The 19,103-nt window shown below is 45.3% G+C and overlaps 2 protein-coding genes across 2 annotated transcripts in view; one reads left to right on the top strand and one right to left on the bottom strand.

The window, feature by feature from the left end:
- Positions 1 to 19,103, bottom strand: part of EIF2AK1 (eukaryotic translation initiation factor 2 alpha kinase 1) — a 32,185-nt gene that overhangs the window by 5,557 nt on the left and 7,525 nt on the right. The window contains exons 5-11 of the mRNA XM_080941254.1: positions 18,093 to 18,192; positions 16,923 to 17,003; positions 14,406 to 14,505; positions 12,408 to 12,465; positions 11,445 to 11,769; positions 9,512 to 9,623; positions 6,815 to 6,915 (exon numbers count right to left, since the gene is read on the bottom strand). Of these exons, the coding sequence (XP_080797380.1) occupies positions 6,815 to 6,915; positions 9,512 to 9,623; positions 11,445 to 11,769; positions 12,408 to 12,465; positions 14,406 to 14,505; positions 16,923 to 17,003; positions 18,093 to 18,192 (877 nt within the window). The remainder of the gene's footprint in view (positions 1 to 6,814; positions 6,916 to 9,511; positions 9,624 to 11,444; positions 11,770 to 12,407; positions 12,466 to 14,405; positions 14,506 to 16,922; positions 17,004 to 18,092; positions 18,193 to 19,103) is intronic.
- Positions 1,505 to 5,518, top strand: ANKRD61 (ankyrin repeat domain 61; the record flags this gene model as incomplete). The annotated part of the gene is made up of 3 exons (XM_080940494.1): positions 1,505 to 1,717; positions 2,807 to 2,904; positions 4,573 to 5,518. 3 exons carry the CDS (start codon positions 1,505 to 1,507, stop codon positions 5,516 to 5,518), a joined length of 1,257 nt encoding a protein of 418 aa, XP_080796620.1.

Here is a 19,103-nt window from a genome sequence, read left to right as displayed (position 1 = left end):
GGGTTATCAAGGACTATACAACAAAAGTCCTCTATCAAACAAACGGAAAGAAGCTGGTCTGAGGGGGTGGCACAGTGAGTAAGAGTGTTGGCTGTACAAACACAAGGAACAGAGTTCAAGTGTAACACTCAGTAGAATGCTGGGTGTGGCTCCAGGAGTGCCTGTAACCCTAGCATCGTATGGAAGACACGAGGATTTCTAGGGCTCGATAGCTGTCAGCCTCCTGGCTCCAGGTTCAGGGAGACTCTGCACCTGAACAAGGAAGAGAGTGATAGAGCACACCATCTAAAATCCTCTGGCTGACACACACAACACCACACCACATATACACTCATACCACACACACACACTGAGCAATGCCACATATACACTCACACCAGACACACATACTACACACACACACTTACATGCTACACATACATTCACACGCCAAGTGCTGTCCACTCAGGAACAAGTTTTAATTTTCTAAATTAAAACTTCAAAGGAGACAGAAGACAGAGTGCTTGCCTAGCATGAAAAAGGAAAGCAGGGTGTTCTGCTCCAGCAACGCGAAAAGTAGCACATATCTGCAATCCAGCACTAGAGAGGTGGTGGCAAGATCAGAAGGTCCTCCTCAGCTACACAGCCAGTTTGAAGCAAGCCAGAGCTACAAGAGACTGTTTGGAATAACAGCAACAGCAACATTACCATGTAACTGGGAGAAAAGATTTTCCTAAAATTAAAGCAAACAGATTAAAAGTTGAAATCTTACATTAAATGTAATTCACTTTTATGTTAATATATGTCCTACTCTGTTTTGGTCCTGCTGAGAGTTTTGTTTTTTAAAAATTGTGTATGCAGGGCTGGAGAGATGGCTCAGGGGTTAAGAGCACTGACTGTTCTTCCAGAAGTCCTGAGTTCAATTCCCAGCAACCTTATGGTGGCTCACAACCATCTGTAATGGGATCTGATTCCCTCTTCTGGTGCCTGAGGACAGCTATAGTGCACTCATCAACCTTAAATAACTAAATAATTTTTTAAAATGTGTATGCATGGCAGGAATGAGGAGCGAGGTCAGAGGATAACCTGTAGGAGTCCCACCGTGTGGATCCTGTGTGGATCGCTAAGACAGAGCTCAGGTGGTGTTAGACATGGCCTTCTCACTGGTCCTGTTAGATTACAATGAGGGAACAAAGTCCTGGCTCCACTATAGGACTGGATCCAGTGCACACCTTTAATCCCAGCCCTTGGGAGGCAGAGGCTGGTGGATGTCTGCATTTGAGGCCAGCCTGATCTACACAGAGAATTTTAGGACAGCCAAGGCTATACAGAGAAAGCCTGTCTCAAAAATACTGAAAAAACAAAACAAACAAAAAGGAAAAAAAACCCAAAGGATTCTGTTGACAAATACAATTCTAGAACAGTTCTAGAATTGAGCCGAAGGGATCATCATCATAAGAGAGGAAACTGACGATTCCATAGCAGCCTCCCTCACCTGTAAGCCCACGCTCTAAAAACCGTTCTCATGGGAAACATAACCAAGAGGGGAAGCAGAGGCCTGGCGGCTGACAGTGCCATGTTGCTGGAGGAGAGCCTGGGCACTGCACTGCACTGCAAACTTTACGAGGCCATCATCAAGGAAGACTGTAACACAATCAAGACACTCCTCAGAAACCACCCTGTCAACCAGCCCCTGACCATCCTGGCCAGCTCTACCAGCTACAGACTACTGAGCCAGGTACTCCCCACTCTCAGTCACTTTAAACAAAGGGCAGGAAGTGGTGGCCACACCCCTTTACTCCCAGCACTTTGGAGGACTTCACAAAACATAGGGCTCAGCAGACCATCAGGTAGGCCCAGTATACCCTGGCCTGCAACTCCTGCTCACCACACAGGGATGGCTGAAATCTCCTCCTCCTCCTCTCAATACACCCACAGTGGTGGAGCCATGTAGGTGAATTCTTTTTCACTTCTTATACACACCTTCCTAGACTCTTGGTTTGTTTGTCTGAGGCTGGCTCTTACTCTATAGTCCAGGCTGCCCGAGAACTCTCCACCTTATCCAAGCTGGTCTACAGCATGCAACAATCCTTCCACCTCCACCTCCCAGTGCTGGAATTACGGGAATGAGCCACAAAGCTGGCTGATTATTGCTTTTGTAATTAGCTTTCTCCATTTTCTTTTCCAAAATAAAGGAAGTGACCCCCTCCTTTGTCTTGCTTGCCTGTCACCTTGCAGGCACGGTCTAGTTGCAGAACTAGTGTAATCCACTCTGCTAATCACAGTAAGAACATGCGCTGCAGAACCTGTGAAACCTTGGACACACACGTTTTGCAGCTGATAATGGCTTTGGCAAGACCTAAAAAATGTACTTGTATTCAACTTGTGGGTTAATTTAAGGACTAAATGATTTCAAAGCAATTTGCTGCTGATTTTATAGCCAGAGAAGGCCTTGTACTTCCGCTCACCTCCACCTCCCAGCTAGGATTATTTACAGGTGTGCACTAACATGCCCAGTTCTAAAACCCAGAGTCTGTAATTTAAATCCGCCAGTCATGGGTCATTTAAACACAAGAAGAAAAGCTTTAGCCAGGAATGGTGGCACATGCCTTAGGAAGCAGAGACGGTGGATCTCTGAGTTCGAGGCCCAGTCTACACAAGGAAACTTTCTCCAAAAAAGTAAAACAAAAACAGACAGAACACAACATCTCAGTGGGTGAACTGAAGCAAAGCCAAACCAATGCCAAAGTCCTCAGACGGTGGGTCACGCCACGCTGAGTGCACTTGTCACCGTGTTTGTAATGAATGCACCGTGGTTTCCCTGCAGCAGACACAGCCCATTTTTCCCGTCCATCTGGCCGCCGAATACCGAAAGCCACAAAGTTTGCTCTGCTTGTTACAACATGGTGCTGACCCAGAAGTAAGGTAAGTGACCTCAGCATGCTGTCAAGCCTAAGTGAGGAGGTGTGTGTATGTGTGTGTTGGTTCAAATGATACGTGTCCCATTCTGCATACAAATTATGAAACTTACTTTACTGACAAGGCGAGGGACTGAAAAACTAGGACTAATACAAGAATGATAGCCAGGCAGCTAAAGAACTGTCACAAAATAATGACTGAGCTGTAGAAAACACAGTGAGTCAGGACTATGGCACTCAGGAAATCTGACAGTATGGGGTGGGGCTGGGGCAAATCGATGGTGGGCTTTCTTATCACACTCCAATGGACCACTAACTTCATCAGAGTAAAGTTCATCTTGCTCACACTCACCTGATTTTATAACACTACCAGAAAAATCCACCCAACCAACCTTGGCTTGCACCTCTTCTGGTACCACCAGCTCAAATTTGGTCAATCCTCTCCATGGCTGCCTGTCTCAGCCTGAGCTTCCAACTCACCCCATCACTTAGGGGCTCCTCAAAGCCAGTTAGTTTCCTGCCCTAAAACTAAGCATGGTCCCCAGGTGAGCGAGGCTCTGCACCTCTCCAGAACACTGCCCACACCCGCACTCATTCAGCCCTCTATCCCGCCAGCTTCCATCCAGAGTGTAAAAGCCTCCAAACACCAGCCGCAGGCCCTCACACAGGTAAGTCTGGGTGAACTGAAAACCAGCTTCTAATGCCAGGGGAGCAGTCAAATTCTCATGATAAACTCTCCCCCTTTCTGTCACATTTTGGAGGCAATCCTGAGATGGGAGCCAACTCATCCCACATGGGTTAGACAGGGCCTGAAGAGGAACAGACTTCAGTGATTTGAGAAATGCAGGCATCCAGATCCAAGTCCTGCATCTACCCTCCTACGCTTGTAAGTGAGCACGTCAGGGAGAAGACAAGTCAGGAAGCTGAGTAAATGGGAGTTCTAGCCCTTCAGTGTTCACTTCTAGAACATTCAGAGCTCACAGCAAAGTCCTGCATTTTTACAGAATACCCAGTGAGCTAGTCCAGAACCATGCACAATGCCGGGGATACAGAAACAATACAGAAACAACCAAGGGACAGCCAAAGTCCCAGAAGGAGCAACCAAGCTTAAACAGGTTTCCCTAAGAACCTAGGCTCCACTCGGCAGGGACCTAAAAAAAAAAAAATCCTTATTTCTTTAAAAAAAGGAAGACTTGAGTTCATTCTCCAGCGTGATGTAACCCAGTGCCGGGTCGTGGGGGAAGGAACACATGGGCGATGGAGCTCCCTTGCTAGCCAGTTTCAGATTCAGTTGAGACATTGCCTCAAAAGTAAGTTGGAGAGCATTCAAGAATAGAGTTATCGTCACCCCACAACCTAGCACTGGGTTACATCATGCTGGAGAATGAACTCAAGTCTTCCTTTGGATGACAGGCACTTTACTGACTCAGCTACCTCCCTAAGCCCTGTTCCTTATTTTAAAGAAGTATTGGCAATCTGTGTTGCTGTGTTTTGGGGTTTTTTAGGCAGGACTTTGCTATAAGCTATGAATATTCTAGATGTTCACAAGTTCATTTGTGAGAGAAGGGGGGGGGGAGATATGAAGGATGAAGTAGCAGGTATCCTCTGCTATCAGGGCTCCTCACTGGCCCTCAATGAGGTGCACCCAGCTTAATATGTGGTAAATCCCTTCCAGGGACGCCCAAGGCCTCACTGCTCTTCACCTGATGCTGCTGAACTGGCCAGTCACTTCTACCACTTGGACCAAACCCAGCACTCAAATCCAAAAGATCCTGACGGACATTCAGAACAACGCTGTCTTGTGTCTGCGCATTTTGTGTGACCACGGAGCTCAAGTTAATGCCCGTGTAGAAAACAGCAACAAACATTCACCCCTCCACCTGGCCATAACATATGGGACCTATCCAGTTCTCTCCTTTTTGGCTCATAATGGTGCCCAGGTCAATGCTATTAATGAATCCAGCATGACACCCCTCCACATGGCTGCAGATATACTGAACAAAAGCATGATAGAGACACTCATTGCCTGCGGGGCCAATGTGAACTGTGCCATCTCATCTACTGGAAACACAGCTCTGAAGCTGGCAGTGTGCACCGCATCAAGCAAAGCTGGCCGACTGCTGGCAGCGGGGGTGGGCTGCATCCGTCTGCTGCTAAACCATGGAGCCCAGGTCAATGCCCAGGACCACGAAGGCCAGACAGCTCTGCATGAGGCCTGCTTTGGAGGCAGAGAGGTGATCATCAACCTCTTGCTGGAATTTGAGGCTAACGTTAACATCTTGACAAGAAATGGGGAATCTCCGATTTATATGTACCTTCAGCGCAGTTCAAACATCAGAGATGTGACGCTTTTGGCCAGGCTGCTTTATCGCACTTATCCCTTAAGACTGAGCAATAAACATGGGGCTCTCCCAGCAGGGATCATGCTGCCAGAATTCCACCTCCTAAGGGAAACCCTAATAAAGTTATCAAAGAAACCTTTAACCCTAGAGGCCATCTGTAAGAGAAACATCAGAAATGTTTATGGGGAGAAGTACAAATTCCACCTCAAGAAGCTGCTCCCTGCGAAGCTCTGGAACTCCATATATGGCATTTACGACTTCACCTACCTGCTGAAATGAGAGCCCCATGTCCTCGGTATAGAGAACCTCAGCAACTCAGATTTCCTGGCTAGTCAGGTCCCAGAAACACCCGGGCTCCACTTTACACTGCAGCACACAAGCTACTGGTCCTTAGGCCCTCCAAAAAATTAAAGTGACTCACACATTAACTCTCATGGTCTTCAAAAGTTTCATTTAAATACCTTTCCTATGATTTCATTCTGGCCTGAACAGTGAGCTAATTGCTTTAAGATGTATCAGCCAAAAAAGAAAGTGCCTTCTGTCTCTCCTTGATGGTGTTTAGTTAATTAAAACTAAAACACTCCCTATGGGAGTATTGTTTGTTTGCTTTGTGGGTGGCTTATTTTGGTTTTGTGAGATAAGATCTCACTTATGTACTCCAGACTAACCTCAAGTTAACCGATCCTCTCGTCTGCTGGATTAGTATTTCATTTTGGTTTGGTCTGAGGGATTTGTGGAGTTGTAGTTTAGGTCCTTGAGACACAATTCACTACATAGCCCTGAGGCGCTCTGGACTAGCCTCTAGTGCTGGAAAAAAAGATGTGTGCCAGATGCTTGGTTGGTTTGTTTTCTCTTTGTATAGCCCTGGAAGTCCTAGAGCTTGTTCTATAGACCAGGCTGGTCTTAAACTCACCGAGATCTGCTCACCTCTGCTTCCCAAGTGCTAGGATTAAAGCAACCACCACCACTGCAAACACTGAGTACATTTACCATTTATATTAGAAAGCAGTATATACACCTTACTATATTCATACTTTAAGACAATATTTAAATGACCCCAAATTACTGCTTTTAAATTCAATCTAAGGGCTTTAAATTTTTTTTTTTTTTTAAGTTTTGAGGGGCAGGTTGCTTTATATGTGTGTGTGTGTGTGTGTTTGTGTGTGTGTGTGTGTACGTGCAAGCGCACATGTGTACACATCTATGTATACAGAGGCCAAAAGTTGGCAGTGGACACCTTCCTCAGATAATGATCTGACTGATGGCTAGTGAGCCCCAAGACTCCTCTTGTCTCTGCTTCCCTAGCACTGAGACTCTAGGCCTGTGCTACTGTACCTGACTTTTCAGGTGGATTCTAGAGACACAAACTCAAGGCTTTGTGCTTGCATGACAGACACTTGACCGACTGAGCCACCCTCCCAACCAGGAGTTGTGGACATTTGGGGTAACAAGTTATATGACAGCAACCTCCTAAAAGATGAATGAAGGCATGTGGCCTCACTGTACACCATAGCCACATCGAGTCACCCCATGAGACACCACTGCTGTGTTCACAAGCCTAGCAGCCTGGCTTACCTTCAGATCTCTGTGGACAATGCCCATGTTATGGATGTAAAAGACCCCTTCCACCAATTCTTGAAAAATCTTTGTTGCAACACTGGCCATAACATAGGGACCTGGAATTTTAAAAACAAATGGCTTCATGTTTCTATTTTTTTTTTTAACTTATTAAATGACATTAACATAGAAATGTTAAAAATTTCTCAACAGATTAAACTTTGTCACTTAAACAGTCAAACACTTCAGAATGGTCTAAAACATAGAGCTAAGGAGAAAGAATTCTTTGCTAGCAAAGAAAACATCACAGACTGAAACCCAACACTGACACTGTGTTTCCAAACGGTCCCTCTAAGCTCAGCCAGACACCGCATTGACCAAACAATGATGAGGCACTAAGTGGATAAATTACAGCCATAATCCTGTTAGACGCTTAGCGTGCTGGAGTCCAAGACTAATCTACTGTCCTAGCCCACACCTGACTGAGACATTATTACCGAAAGGGGCTGGCAGGGGGATAAATGTTTCCCAAGGCTAAGCTTCTATCGTCATCCTTCATCTGCTAGAAATGACTGAGCAATGAACAGAGTAAAAACACAGGAGGCAGGAGCAAAGTCATCTATCAAGTTTTAAAACAGCTTAGGCCCACTGACTTCGTGTTTCTCAGGATAGTTACAAGTGCAGCCTAATACATTTGTAGAAATCAATGTCATAAAACAATGTATAAGATTTGAGCCAGGGGAGCTGGCCCTGCCACTGGTCTGCTCTGAGGCAGCACAGGTGAAGAGGCGATGCCTCACCCTTGCCACCTGCAGCAGTCAGCAGTTGGGAGAGCTGGCCCTGCACCCTGACTGGGCAGCACAGAGGTCACAGAGGTGGCTTTGGTGGTGTGGGTACAGGTGGTGTGAGCTGGCCCAGAGGACATGAGACTGGAGAGCTGACCTTGCCCCTGTCTAGCTGCTGGGATGGGTGAGCCATCTCAAGCAGTATAGAATAGCTCGCCCTGGTGGTGTAGGTACAAGAGAGGTGGGGGGCTGACCAACTCAGCTACCACGCAGGCCCAGATCCAGGGCTTTGAGTTGGCCCACCCCAACATCTACCTCATCTCTGACTGAACATTGGCAAATAGAGATGTGTAGACAAAAGGTTATACTGTGGGACACACTGTGACACACTACAATTTCCACAAGATGGATTTTATACTTTTTTTTTTTTTTTTTGTGGCGGAGGTTGCAAGGGTAGAGGGTGGATACAAAGGGATGGGGAGATGACTGGGATTGGGGTGCAGGACGTGAAACAAAGAATCAATGAAAATGTTTAAGAAAAAACTGAGCCTAGTATGTCTTTAATCCCAGCACTTGGAGGAATCAGAGACAGCCGGCTCTCTGAGTTCCAGGCCAGCCTAGTCTCAGGCTGGTAATGCAGAAAGCCTGTCCTGAAAAACCAAAAGGGAAAAAAATGTTGGATGTCCTGTACTAAAACTAACTCTTCTTTAAGGACATTCCCTAATAAATTTAGTAACAATAACAGGAGGGCAGGCTGTGGGCTTTAACTCTTTAAATTTTAGTTATGTGTATTTATGAGTGTGTGTGCATGCTACACATGTGTCATAAGCAAGTGGGAAGGTCAGAGGTCATGTGTGGAGTCAGTTTTCTCCTACCAGGTGAGTCCAAGGGATCCAGCTCAGACTGTCAGGCTTCGGGGACAAACACCAGTGAACCACCTCACCAACCCTTTCTGTTATCAAAGACAGTCTCATATTGTATCCTGAAACTCAACCTGAAACCTCCTATATCAACCTCTTAAGTGCTGGGACTTAATGAACCACCGACCATGCTGGCTACAGTCAGAGTTTAGTAACAAGGCCAGGCATGGTCGGTATGTGACTGCAATCTCAACCATCATTCCTACAATTCTTATGGCTACTGGTGAGTTTTTCAGCTTTTTCTTGTCTCTAAAGATGCTGTTTTAAAAGTACTTGTCAGGTGGTACTTTGGACTCAGAGACAGGCACAGCTCTGGAATTCACTGGCTAGCCAACCTAGCCAAATCAGTAAGACATACCGTCTCAAAACTAAGGAGGGGAATGACTGAGAAAGATGACCTCTAAAATCAACCTCTGGTCTCCATACACACAAATGAGCACATACCCACACAGATATGTACATTTCACACATATATACACTAAAATTTCAATCCACAATCAGTGATTTCAATTCTATCATGTTACTATTCAAAAACTGTCTTAGTTTCTTCTCCCATTGCCATCAGAAAGGACCTCAAGGGAGAAAGGGCTTACTTCAGCTCACAGTTCAAGGTTATATGAAGTCTTTCATCACAGGAATGCTAACACAGCAGGAGTCTGAAGCCTCGAGTTATATACCTCCACTCAGAGGTAAATGAATGGATTATTACCACTCAGCTCACAGTCTCACTTTCATATGGTCCAGGATCACAACCCAGGGAATGGTGCCTCCCACAGTGGACAGGCCTTCCCACCTCAATCAACATAATCCCTTACAAGCATCCCCAGAGGCTAATCTAACCTATATAATTTTCCACGTGTGTCAACAGAACTCCAGGTGACTGTAGATCCTGTCAAGTTGAGAATTAACATCAACGAGCACAAATACCAACACTGTATCACAGATAAACTACTAATGCATAGTTGTTTTTGAAAACTACTGAAATATGCAGATTTAAAGATGGTACTTACAAGCAGCTTCATCTACATACTCCCGACTCCGCTTGTTCCTCTCAGCTATCCAGTCCCACAGGGAGAGCTCACACAGCTGCATCTGGATGTGTAACATCAGGTGGTACCGAACCTAGAGGACACACAGCATGTTCCCATCTGCCAAAGTCCCATATTCTTCATTTATCAACGAATACTCACTGGCCTACTCTAGGTCAAACACCATGACTAACTGCAGCCTAAATCTCCTAAAGGAAACTGATAAACAGAGATCACAGTGTAGCCTAGGGCTGGAGGTGTGGCTCAGTTGGTAAAGTACTTGCTTAGCATGCAAGAAACCTTTCCTAAAATCCCCAGCACCACATACACCAAGCAGGGTACAGGGCCCATGCCTGTAATCCTGGCACTCAGGAGGTGGGAACAAAAGGATCACAAGTTCAAGATGACCCAGAAGGATATAGCAAATCCAAGGTGGCCTGGTAATACAACTTAAAACAAAGTATGTCCTAGAATAAGGACCAACCCCAGATCCAATGGCAGAAGGTTTTGAATGTGGCACTGAGGATGTGATCCTGAGGCTTATGGGGTCTGCTTGCAGTATAGACAGCTGATATTTGTCTTGGGGGTTTTCCTTATGATACTAGGGATGGAACCTTACAAGTGCTCTGTCACAAACTCTAATAAGATAAAGCATTACAGAACAGCTTCATGGGGTTCTACAACTGCCAGTATTCTCCAAAGTGCAGCTGTGTGAGCAGGAACAGTGGTTTGAATGAGAATGGCCCCCAAAGGCTCATCTATTTGAATACTTGGTGCCAATTGGTGGAATTGTTTGGGAAGGATTGGGGGTTGTGGCCTTGGAAGAGATATGTTACTGAGAACAGGCTTTGTGGTTTCAAAAACCCACACCAGAAAGGAAAATTTTGTTTTCTCTAATGGAGTCTCATTGGGGACTCAAACCACTCATAAGAACAGACCCCATGCTCAGTAACAGACAGCAAACACAGAACCTAATGGCATTTTCGGAGGCTTGTCTTACGATGCTGTGTTTGAGTATTCTATTTGATTGTTCATTTACTTCTCCCTATATAGGTCTTTCATAACATCCCCAGCACCACATACACCAAGCAGAGTGTCTGAAATCCTAACACTCACTCGGTGGAAACAAAATATATATAAATTCTGGGTATCAACCTCAGGCCAGGCTTATGTGGCAAGCATTTTTCAACTAAGCTGTCTCTCCAGGCACTAATGTCTAGTTTCTTAAACACTAACACCACTGATGAGTCTATCAGCAAACTTACCTCATTAAAGGATGCTGACAACTGACCTGATATTCTTACAGAAGTCACCAAAAGTCACACTCCAAAAATACAAACTTGTTCTGCATAAATATATGTATATATTATAGTATGCTGATAACACATATCAGAAATAGGTGGTGAATGAAGCTTCCAGCTCCACTGCATGCCAGAGAATATCTAGGGGTGCACTGACCCTGTGGGAGGATCAGTACAAGGTTAAAAGGAGCTGAGGAAGGAGGCTAACTTCAAAGACCTTGCAGCAGACCCAGGGATGGGCTAGGAGAGCACTTGCTAGCATATACAAAGCCCCAGATTTGACTCTCAGAACTGTGCAAGCTGTGTGTGGTAATTCTGGCACTATAGAGGTAGATGAAAGAGGATCACAAGTTCAAGGTCACCTTTGACTACACAGTTCATCCCAGGACAGCCTGGGCTATCTTAAACTCTGTGTGTGGGGGTGGGGGTGGGGGAGAGAAACCAAATCTGAAAAATACCACACAGCTAAAGGAACCTCATGGGTCTCTGAGACTAAACAGAAGAAAACCACATGGAAAGATGGAGCACCAGCAGGTAGGACATCAGCTGAGGAAGAAGGGCCGCAACGCACAGTCAAACCTCGTACACAGCTGTGGAATCTGGAGAAGCTCTACCTCTGTCTGCCCCAGCAGGTTCAAATTGTCTTCAGAAGACTCATCCGTGGATGTAAAATTCCCTTCCAAGTCTGAGCTATGCCCCAGCAGTAGCTGATGCTTGACAACTGGTCTGACAGACAAATCATTCAAGCCGTCTTCCTGGAGTTCAATGGATGATTCACTTCCACGACTGCTCCTGATCGCTACGTTGGCCGAGTAGCCCACCAAATTGTTATTATCATTTTTAATGTCAGATTCCCCAAAAGGTTTTTCTTTTTCTGGGGTGAGTTCAGCAAAGATAATGGACGAACTGCTTTCATTATCTTTAACAGCGCCTTGATCTCTAGAAATAAAAAACAGTAACTCAGAAGAGACCGTAAACAACATGAGTGACTGACCTGTGTTCCAGGACTGGGTGGGCGTGCAAGCGTCTAAGTAAGTAGCACAGACAGGCCTTTATGGCTTATGCTTGTAACCTCAGCACCCCAGTGTCAACTGGGAGACGAAGGCAGGAGGATCAGTAGTTCCTCAGCTACATATCAAGTTCTAGGCAAGCCTGGGCTACAGAAGACACTGTCTTAAATTTTAAAAAGAATATCAACTCTGCCTAGCATCAACTGAGACTTAGAATATTGACAGAAGGCCAGAAATCTGTAATCCCAAGACCCAGGAATCTGAGGCAAGAGAACTGACAAAATTGAAGCTAGCCTGGGCTACAAATTAAATTAAACACCAGTCTGAGCTGCATAGCAAGACGCTGTACTGAATAAGTCAGTTAGAGTATAGACCAGCAAGTATGAGAGCAGAAAGTAACTTAGCATTTTGTAAGGAAAATAAGCAAAAAGACTGAAGGACAGAAAAAGAAACAAAAGGCAGGAAAGCCTAAAGCACTCCTCCTGGGTTCCTAGCACTAAGAGACAAAGGCAAGTCCCTGCTAGTGACAGAACACAGTAACTGCACAGGTCACACAAGTCCACTTACCTGTCCCCTTCATGCTCCGACAGCACTTCGAGAGATGGCAGTTGAATGGGAACTCTGTCTGCCAAACAGAAATAAACACAGACATCTTCAAGCAGCCATGACTTTCAATGTACAAACAAACGCAGAGCTAATATATACAGACAGCGCCAAATGAAGCTACAGGTCAATAGGGACATGTCAAGTCTAAGTCTCAGAGATGGGGACACTACAGGAACTGGAGACAGAGCTCCAAACACCAGGATCACCATGGGTTCTAGAGAGTTGATAGTAAACACTGAGTCTGACAGACTTCATGGACTCAGCCTTAGGTCTGCTGTAGTGAAAAGCAACTCCAGCAACACATGAGCTAGCTGAGGCTGGAGCGGTGGCTCAGCAGTTAAGAGCACCTGCTTGCCCTCACCGAGGACTTTGGATTCAGTTCCTAGCACCCACATGAAGCAGCTTACAAACACCCACAACTCTAGTTCCTAAACATCTGAAGCCCTCTTTGGCCGTCTGTGGGATCTTTAGAGTAAGCAAATTTATGTTCTAAAAAGTTTGATTAAACTGAAATTTGAATTTCGTATAATTTTTTCATAAAATACTCTTCTACAGATTTTATCCACTGTGTCTGTCTATGGGTGAATTCTGGCTTTCTATGGGTGTATGCACCTCTGCACGTGGGCACTGCTGTGCATGTGTGGTACACATGCCTGAGAGACAATGGTGTCTTTCTGACTTTCCCACTCTCAACCTTATTTTCTGAGACAAGTCTCTCATTGTATCTGGGGTTCATCAACTTGGTGACACTGGCTAGACAATGAGCTCCAGGGGTCCCCAGGGCTAGGACTTGGGGTGCACACTGCAGTGTCTTCTTACGTGACTGCTAAGGATCCAAACTCAGGTCCTGCAGCTTACAGGACAGACATTTCACCAACTGAACCATTTCCCAGCCCCTCCTGACTATTTAAAAATGAAAAACCCGAGGCTAGGGCTACAGTAGGGCAGGAGACTGCTTGCCTCGAATGTACAAGGTTCTGCATTCAATCCTCAGCACGAACAAAGAACAAAACAGAAACTAAAGAGAAACAAAAGCTGTGTGCACTAGCACAAGCTTGTGATCTCAGCCCTCAGGAGCCTGAGGGGAGATGTGTGCATATCCCCACTTGAAAGCCAACTTGAGCTAATTAATTTTGAGGTTAATCTGGGTCTGGCCTTATCTGGACTTTATTTAAAAAAAAAAAAGTCACTAAAACCAAAAGCATTCTCAGCTTGTGCATACAAGGGCAGGGCAGATTTGGCTGGAATAGAAGTCTATCAGACACTACTGTGCAGACTGAGTAGAGTACATACAGAGGTAGATGGAGACAGAGCACTTCAGATTTGGGACTTTCCCCCCTGGAATGGATATTCAGAATACCAGAGGTCTCCCCAATCAAATATCCAAACAATTGTGTGCTTTTACAAGGCTCTAAACGTTTTGGCTAGGACAACTTTTCAGATTTTCTTGCCAGATTATTACTAGGGATGTCAATCAAACAAAAACTATTCCCTTAGCCAGGCAGGATGGTTTACTCTAGCACTCTAGAGGAACAGGCAGAAGAATCGCAGCAAGTTTGAGGCCAGCACGTAGGGAACAGCAGGGCGGCCAGGACATCTCCAGGACACTAAGGGCACCAACAAGCCAGAGTCCACATTCCCATAATTAAGATTATGGTGCAGCTAGGTGTGGTGCCACATGCCTTTAACCCCAGCACTTGGGAGGCAGAGGCAAGTAGATCTTCATGAATTCAAGGTTAGGCAAGGCTATATAGACTTTGTTTCAAAAAAATTAAAACTTAAAAAAAAAAATCTTTCTTTAAAGAAAGCTGGGCATGGTGGCACGTTTTTAAATCCCAGAACTCAGGAAGCAGAAGCGGAAGAGTTCAGGACAAGCCTCGTCTACATTGTGAGTAGAGAGACCCTGTCTCAAAAACAACCCCCTCCCAAAGTAAAGAAATGAGGTAAGAAGCAACTTACCCTGTGGCTGAAGCACATGAACGTGTTCTATCCATGCGGTGTGGTAGCCGACAATGTTGGGATGCTGGAGACCTGCCAGGACCTTCACTTCCCGTAACACCTAGACACAAATGTTAAATGTTTGTCCCTGGAAATCTGTTCTCCAACACTGCTTGCCCTGGAAGATTATCAGTAACCCTTCTGAGAGAGGAATCAACTCCACAGATGGTAAGAATCCCTCTGTGAAAGATAAATAGCAGCTGTTCGTTATTTTTGAGACAGGATCTCTCTATGTAGCCCTGGCTATCCTTGACCTCTGTATGTAGACCAGGCTGACTTTGAACTCACAGAGGTCCTCCTGTCTCTGCCTCACAAGTGCTAGGATTAAAGGGGTGCATCATCGTGCCCAGGCAAATGGCAATTGTTCCAGTCACTCCACACTTACTTGGTTTTGAAAGTTTCCTTGATTCCCGTACCCCTCCACACTGTCACCCTCCTATTGTTTTATGACCTTTGTCTTCTTTCCTTTCTAAAATGCTACTGAGAACTTAAGAGCTTTGAGCATGCTGGATAAACTCCACCCCTGAGCTGCATCCCCACTGTGGAGTGGTTTTTGTTTTGATAGTGTCTCACAATGCAGTCGGGCTTCAGACTCGACTCCCTGCTCAGCATTCCGAGCGCTGGGATCAGAGTTGGGATGGTTGTGTCACTGCTATTTAAGCAGTCAGAAACACAGTGACTTGGAGGAGAAGGGAACTGGCCCAGCACCACACACCATGTCAGTAAGAGATGGGCCTATACTGGCCCATCCTTCTACCTAACAGGATGGACAGTAAGATAACCAAGTACTTAAGTAATTAATCGCTCACGACTGTGACAGCTCAGAAGGCTGAGGCACCTTCCAAGCCTGATGACCTGAACCCAGTCCCTGGAATCCACATGGTAGGAGAGAACCAACAGCCACAAGTGTCCTCTAACCTTCACACAGACACTGTGCGCACACATGTACACACAGACACGTAAACAGCCTGTACCATGACTTTAGTTCCAGCGTTTGGGAGGCAGAGGCAGGTTGAGTCTGAGGCCAGCCTGGTCTACACTGTGAAACATAATCTCAAAAATAATATAAACAAATTTGATTTTATAAAATAGAAAAATCACATGAAATAAAAATTTAGTTTTCATGTTTTCTGTATTTATTGATATGACCTGCTACTTAGCAATTATACACATATAAATGAAGATTTAACTCTTTCCAAAAAATCAACACAAATCAACACGGTTAGTTCTATTCCTGCAACTCCCTCCTGTGCTGCCCTGCACTATGGTAGAACCCAGAGCCTTTTGTACCCAGCTTTGAACTCACTCTGAAGCCCTGGTGGGCCCTGAATTTTCAGTTACCCAGCTTCACCCTGAGAAGTGGGATTACACGCCTAACTCACCATGCACCCCCCCCACACACACATCACTTTTTTTCTTTTTGTAACAATGAGGTTTTATCATATAGCCCTGGCTCGCCTCAAGTGATCATCCCCCCGCTCCAGTAACTTAAGACTACTTACTGATACACACAGCAAGCCCAGCTCAAATCATATTATCTTTTCCTGGTGGAGGTGGCTTTTGTGGTGAGCTCTGGTATAACCCAGCCTGGCCTGCAGTTTGCTCCATGCCAGAGGCAGACCTTGAGCTGATCTACCTGCTACCCGGCTCTAGCAGGCCCAGGTTCGGTTTAGCAACCATGGCCCTGGGATGCCTTGCCCTTCCCCATTCCTTTTCCCTTGTAAATCACAGACTACACACATCCTTACAGTTAGCCATCAGGGTCTATTCCCTTGTTTGAGCACTCTCTTATGCCAGACTCACTCCTGAGGCTGACTACCAAGGTCCAGTAATCAACAGCCCCTTTGGATCACCTAATTAACATGCCCAATCAGAAAACACCACCACATGCTAGCCCATTCTAACACAGCCCCCAACCCCCTTAAAAATGACACCTGCAAGGTCCTGTGCTGCGGTTCTCTGCCTAAGTCAGATGGCAGTCACTTTAACTTTTCTTCCCTGCTTTGTAAAGGATCTCTGTGAAAATAGGTGTTTGGATGTGGTTTGTGCCTAATCCTGGGTCTGAGAGGAAGGTCCCTACTGTGTGGGGGTCCCCTTCACCCACCTCCACTCAGCACCACCATGCAGGCCCAGCTCAAATCATTTTATGAAACCTTCCCTTCAGGGTTAGAAAGACAGCTTGGACAGTCAAGTGCTCAATTTGCAAAGCATGAGAACTTGAAGTTGATGGATGGACAAAAGACTGGGCATGTCACATCTTGTGATACTTGTAACTACAGCACTAAGCAGGCTGAGATGAAGACCCTGGGGCTCACGGGCCACCCAATTCTGCAGCTCCAGTATAGTGAGAGGCCCTGTCTGTAAAACTGAGGTGGATGCTGTCTCAGGAACATCACCCACAGGCAAGCAGTGTCTGCATCCTCACACACATAACTCCACGGCACGTGTACCTGCACACAAGCCCACCCAGAGTCATACCCTCATACAATCTGTCTTAGTTGCGCTCTTAATCAGGATTTTCTTAATTGCATAATGCTGACCATCTAATTTGTTCCGGACCTAAAAAAAGAAAAGAAAAAAGAAGAACAAAAGAAAAAGTATCAAATTCCATTGAATGCAACTGACTAAAGGAATTCATCTCATGTGAGCTTTGGAAACCCAAATCAACTATAGAGATCAAATTAAGGAAAAACCAGCCCTGGTCTTCTGAACCAGGAACTTTGTAAACAAAACTGCCTCCAACCCAGTGGTTCCTGGCCTGAAGAAGAGGAGTGCTAGAAAGTACTATTTTTAGTAACTTGATTTTTTTATTTTATTCTTTTTGAGACCAAGTCTCAAGTAACCCAGGCCAGCCTCACACTCACTATGTCCCAAGGATGACTGTGACCTGGCGATCCTCCTAACTCCAGCTCCCACAGGCATGCAGCCCTATGGGTTTGAGTCATGCTGAGGATCAGGTTCAGGTCTCGGGCATGCCAGGCAAGAACTCGGTCAGAGGGGGCAGAGTTCCGGCGGCAGAGCCTCCCGCACATCACTTGTAAGTCTCAACCTATAGTCTGAGTAAGGCCAATTTCTCATCATTCTGCTGAAAATCTTTAAACTATAAACTGAAAATACTAGGTTAAAAATATGTTCAATTCCACTGTTACCGAGTTTGTCCTTTGGTGCTGTCACACTAGAACAGGCATGAGTCACTGTCATTTCCCACCCTTGTAATCCTTTTCCTCTACAAATCCGTTTCCCACATCACTTGTTTGCCCTTTCTTTTTTTCTTTGTTTGTTTTAGTCACGATCTCACCATGCAGTACTGGCTGGGCTGGCATTTGCTCTGTAGACCAGGCTGGCCTCAAATTCAGAAATTCACCTGCCTCTACCATCCCAGGACTAGAATCAAAGATGTGTGCCAGTGTGCCCGCCTTACAACATGTTTAATAACCCTAAAGTACAGAATAAAAACTTTCTCAAACTGCCAAATTAACATTACTAATATGGTTAAGAAAGAATTAAAACCTATCAACTGCCTGAAAGTAAAGATATGTGATTTTAGGAATCACTGGGTACTTCTAACCATAATAATGAAATAAGTTCTCAAAACGCACACTTTTACAGCATAATAGGTCAAAATTAGCAAACAGCAAAAAACCAAACCTTGTACACTCTTCCATAGCCTCCTTTTCCCAAGATGGCTAGTTCTTCAAACTCATTTAAGTAGCGTGAAGTTTGTGCTTCGAAAGCTATCTCCCTGGATCTAAAAGTCAAATACAAGCAAGCCATCAATAAGACAATCAAAGGCATGTGCTGGGTTACCAACCTGCTGAAACTCATTTATCCGTAAACTGAGGGCAGAAAGGATCAGCTACAAGCAAACTTCTAATTTTCTATGGGAATAAAATGGCTAAGTAAGTGAAGAATGTAATAAAAATAGCAAGAGGGCTCATTAAAGTTACTAATTAGCATTCCAGGAGAAATCAGCAAGGATGCTTTATATACATTAGAGACCAGACAAAAGATGTAATTAGTCTGAGGAAGCAGGTGAGTTTTTCCTTCCTACTGAGAGACAGGTCTCCAGTAGCCTGACTGACCCCTAGACTTCCGAACCTGCTGCTGTGACCTCCTAAGTACTGATGTTACAGCTGTGCACACCCATTACCTGCTAGTCTGAGTTACATTTCCTGTTGTAGTGGTTTGGAGTGGGGGTGGGGGGTAGCTGGGAATTGGAGACAGGATCTTTCTTGCTCTGGGATCCAGTCTTCCTGAAACTCACTATCTGGGTCAAGGCTGGCTTTCAACACATGGTGAGCCTCCCATTTCTGTTTCCACTTGCTGGGATTCCAGTCGTACCCTTTCACATGACTCCCAACCTTAAACTCCTGAATGACACTGATTCCTTACAGACATTTAAGAGTTTGTGAATAAGGTAAAAGGCCAATGGTGGTCTCCTAAAAGAAGTGCCAGCAGTCAAATGAACGGTAGGGTTGTACAAGTCTATAATCCCAGCAGGGGGATCTTCAGTACAAAGACAGTTTGGTTTGCAAAAAAAAAAAAAAAAAAAAAAAAGATCAGAAAGAAGGCTGTGATGACAGCTCTGTGGAGAAAGCATTTGCTTCCTGTGAGCATGAGGACTGCAGTGCAGAGCCCAGTGCCAGCACAAATGCCTGC

Source organism: Micromys minutus (assembly GCF_963924665.1).
Source record: "Micromys minutus genome assembly, chromosome: 29".
Lineage (NCBI taxonomy): Eukaryota > Metazoa > Chordata > Mammalia > Rodentia > Muridae > Micromys > Micromys minutus.
The sequence above is the reverse complement of the archived record's forward strand: the minus strand, read 5'-3'. Positions and strand labels throughout refer to the sequence as shown.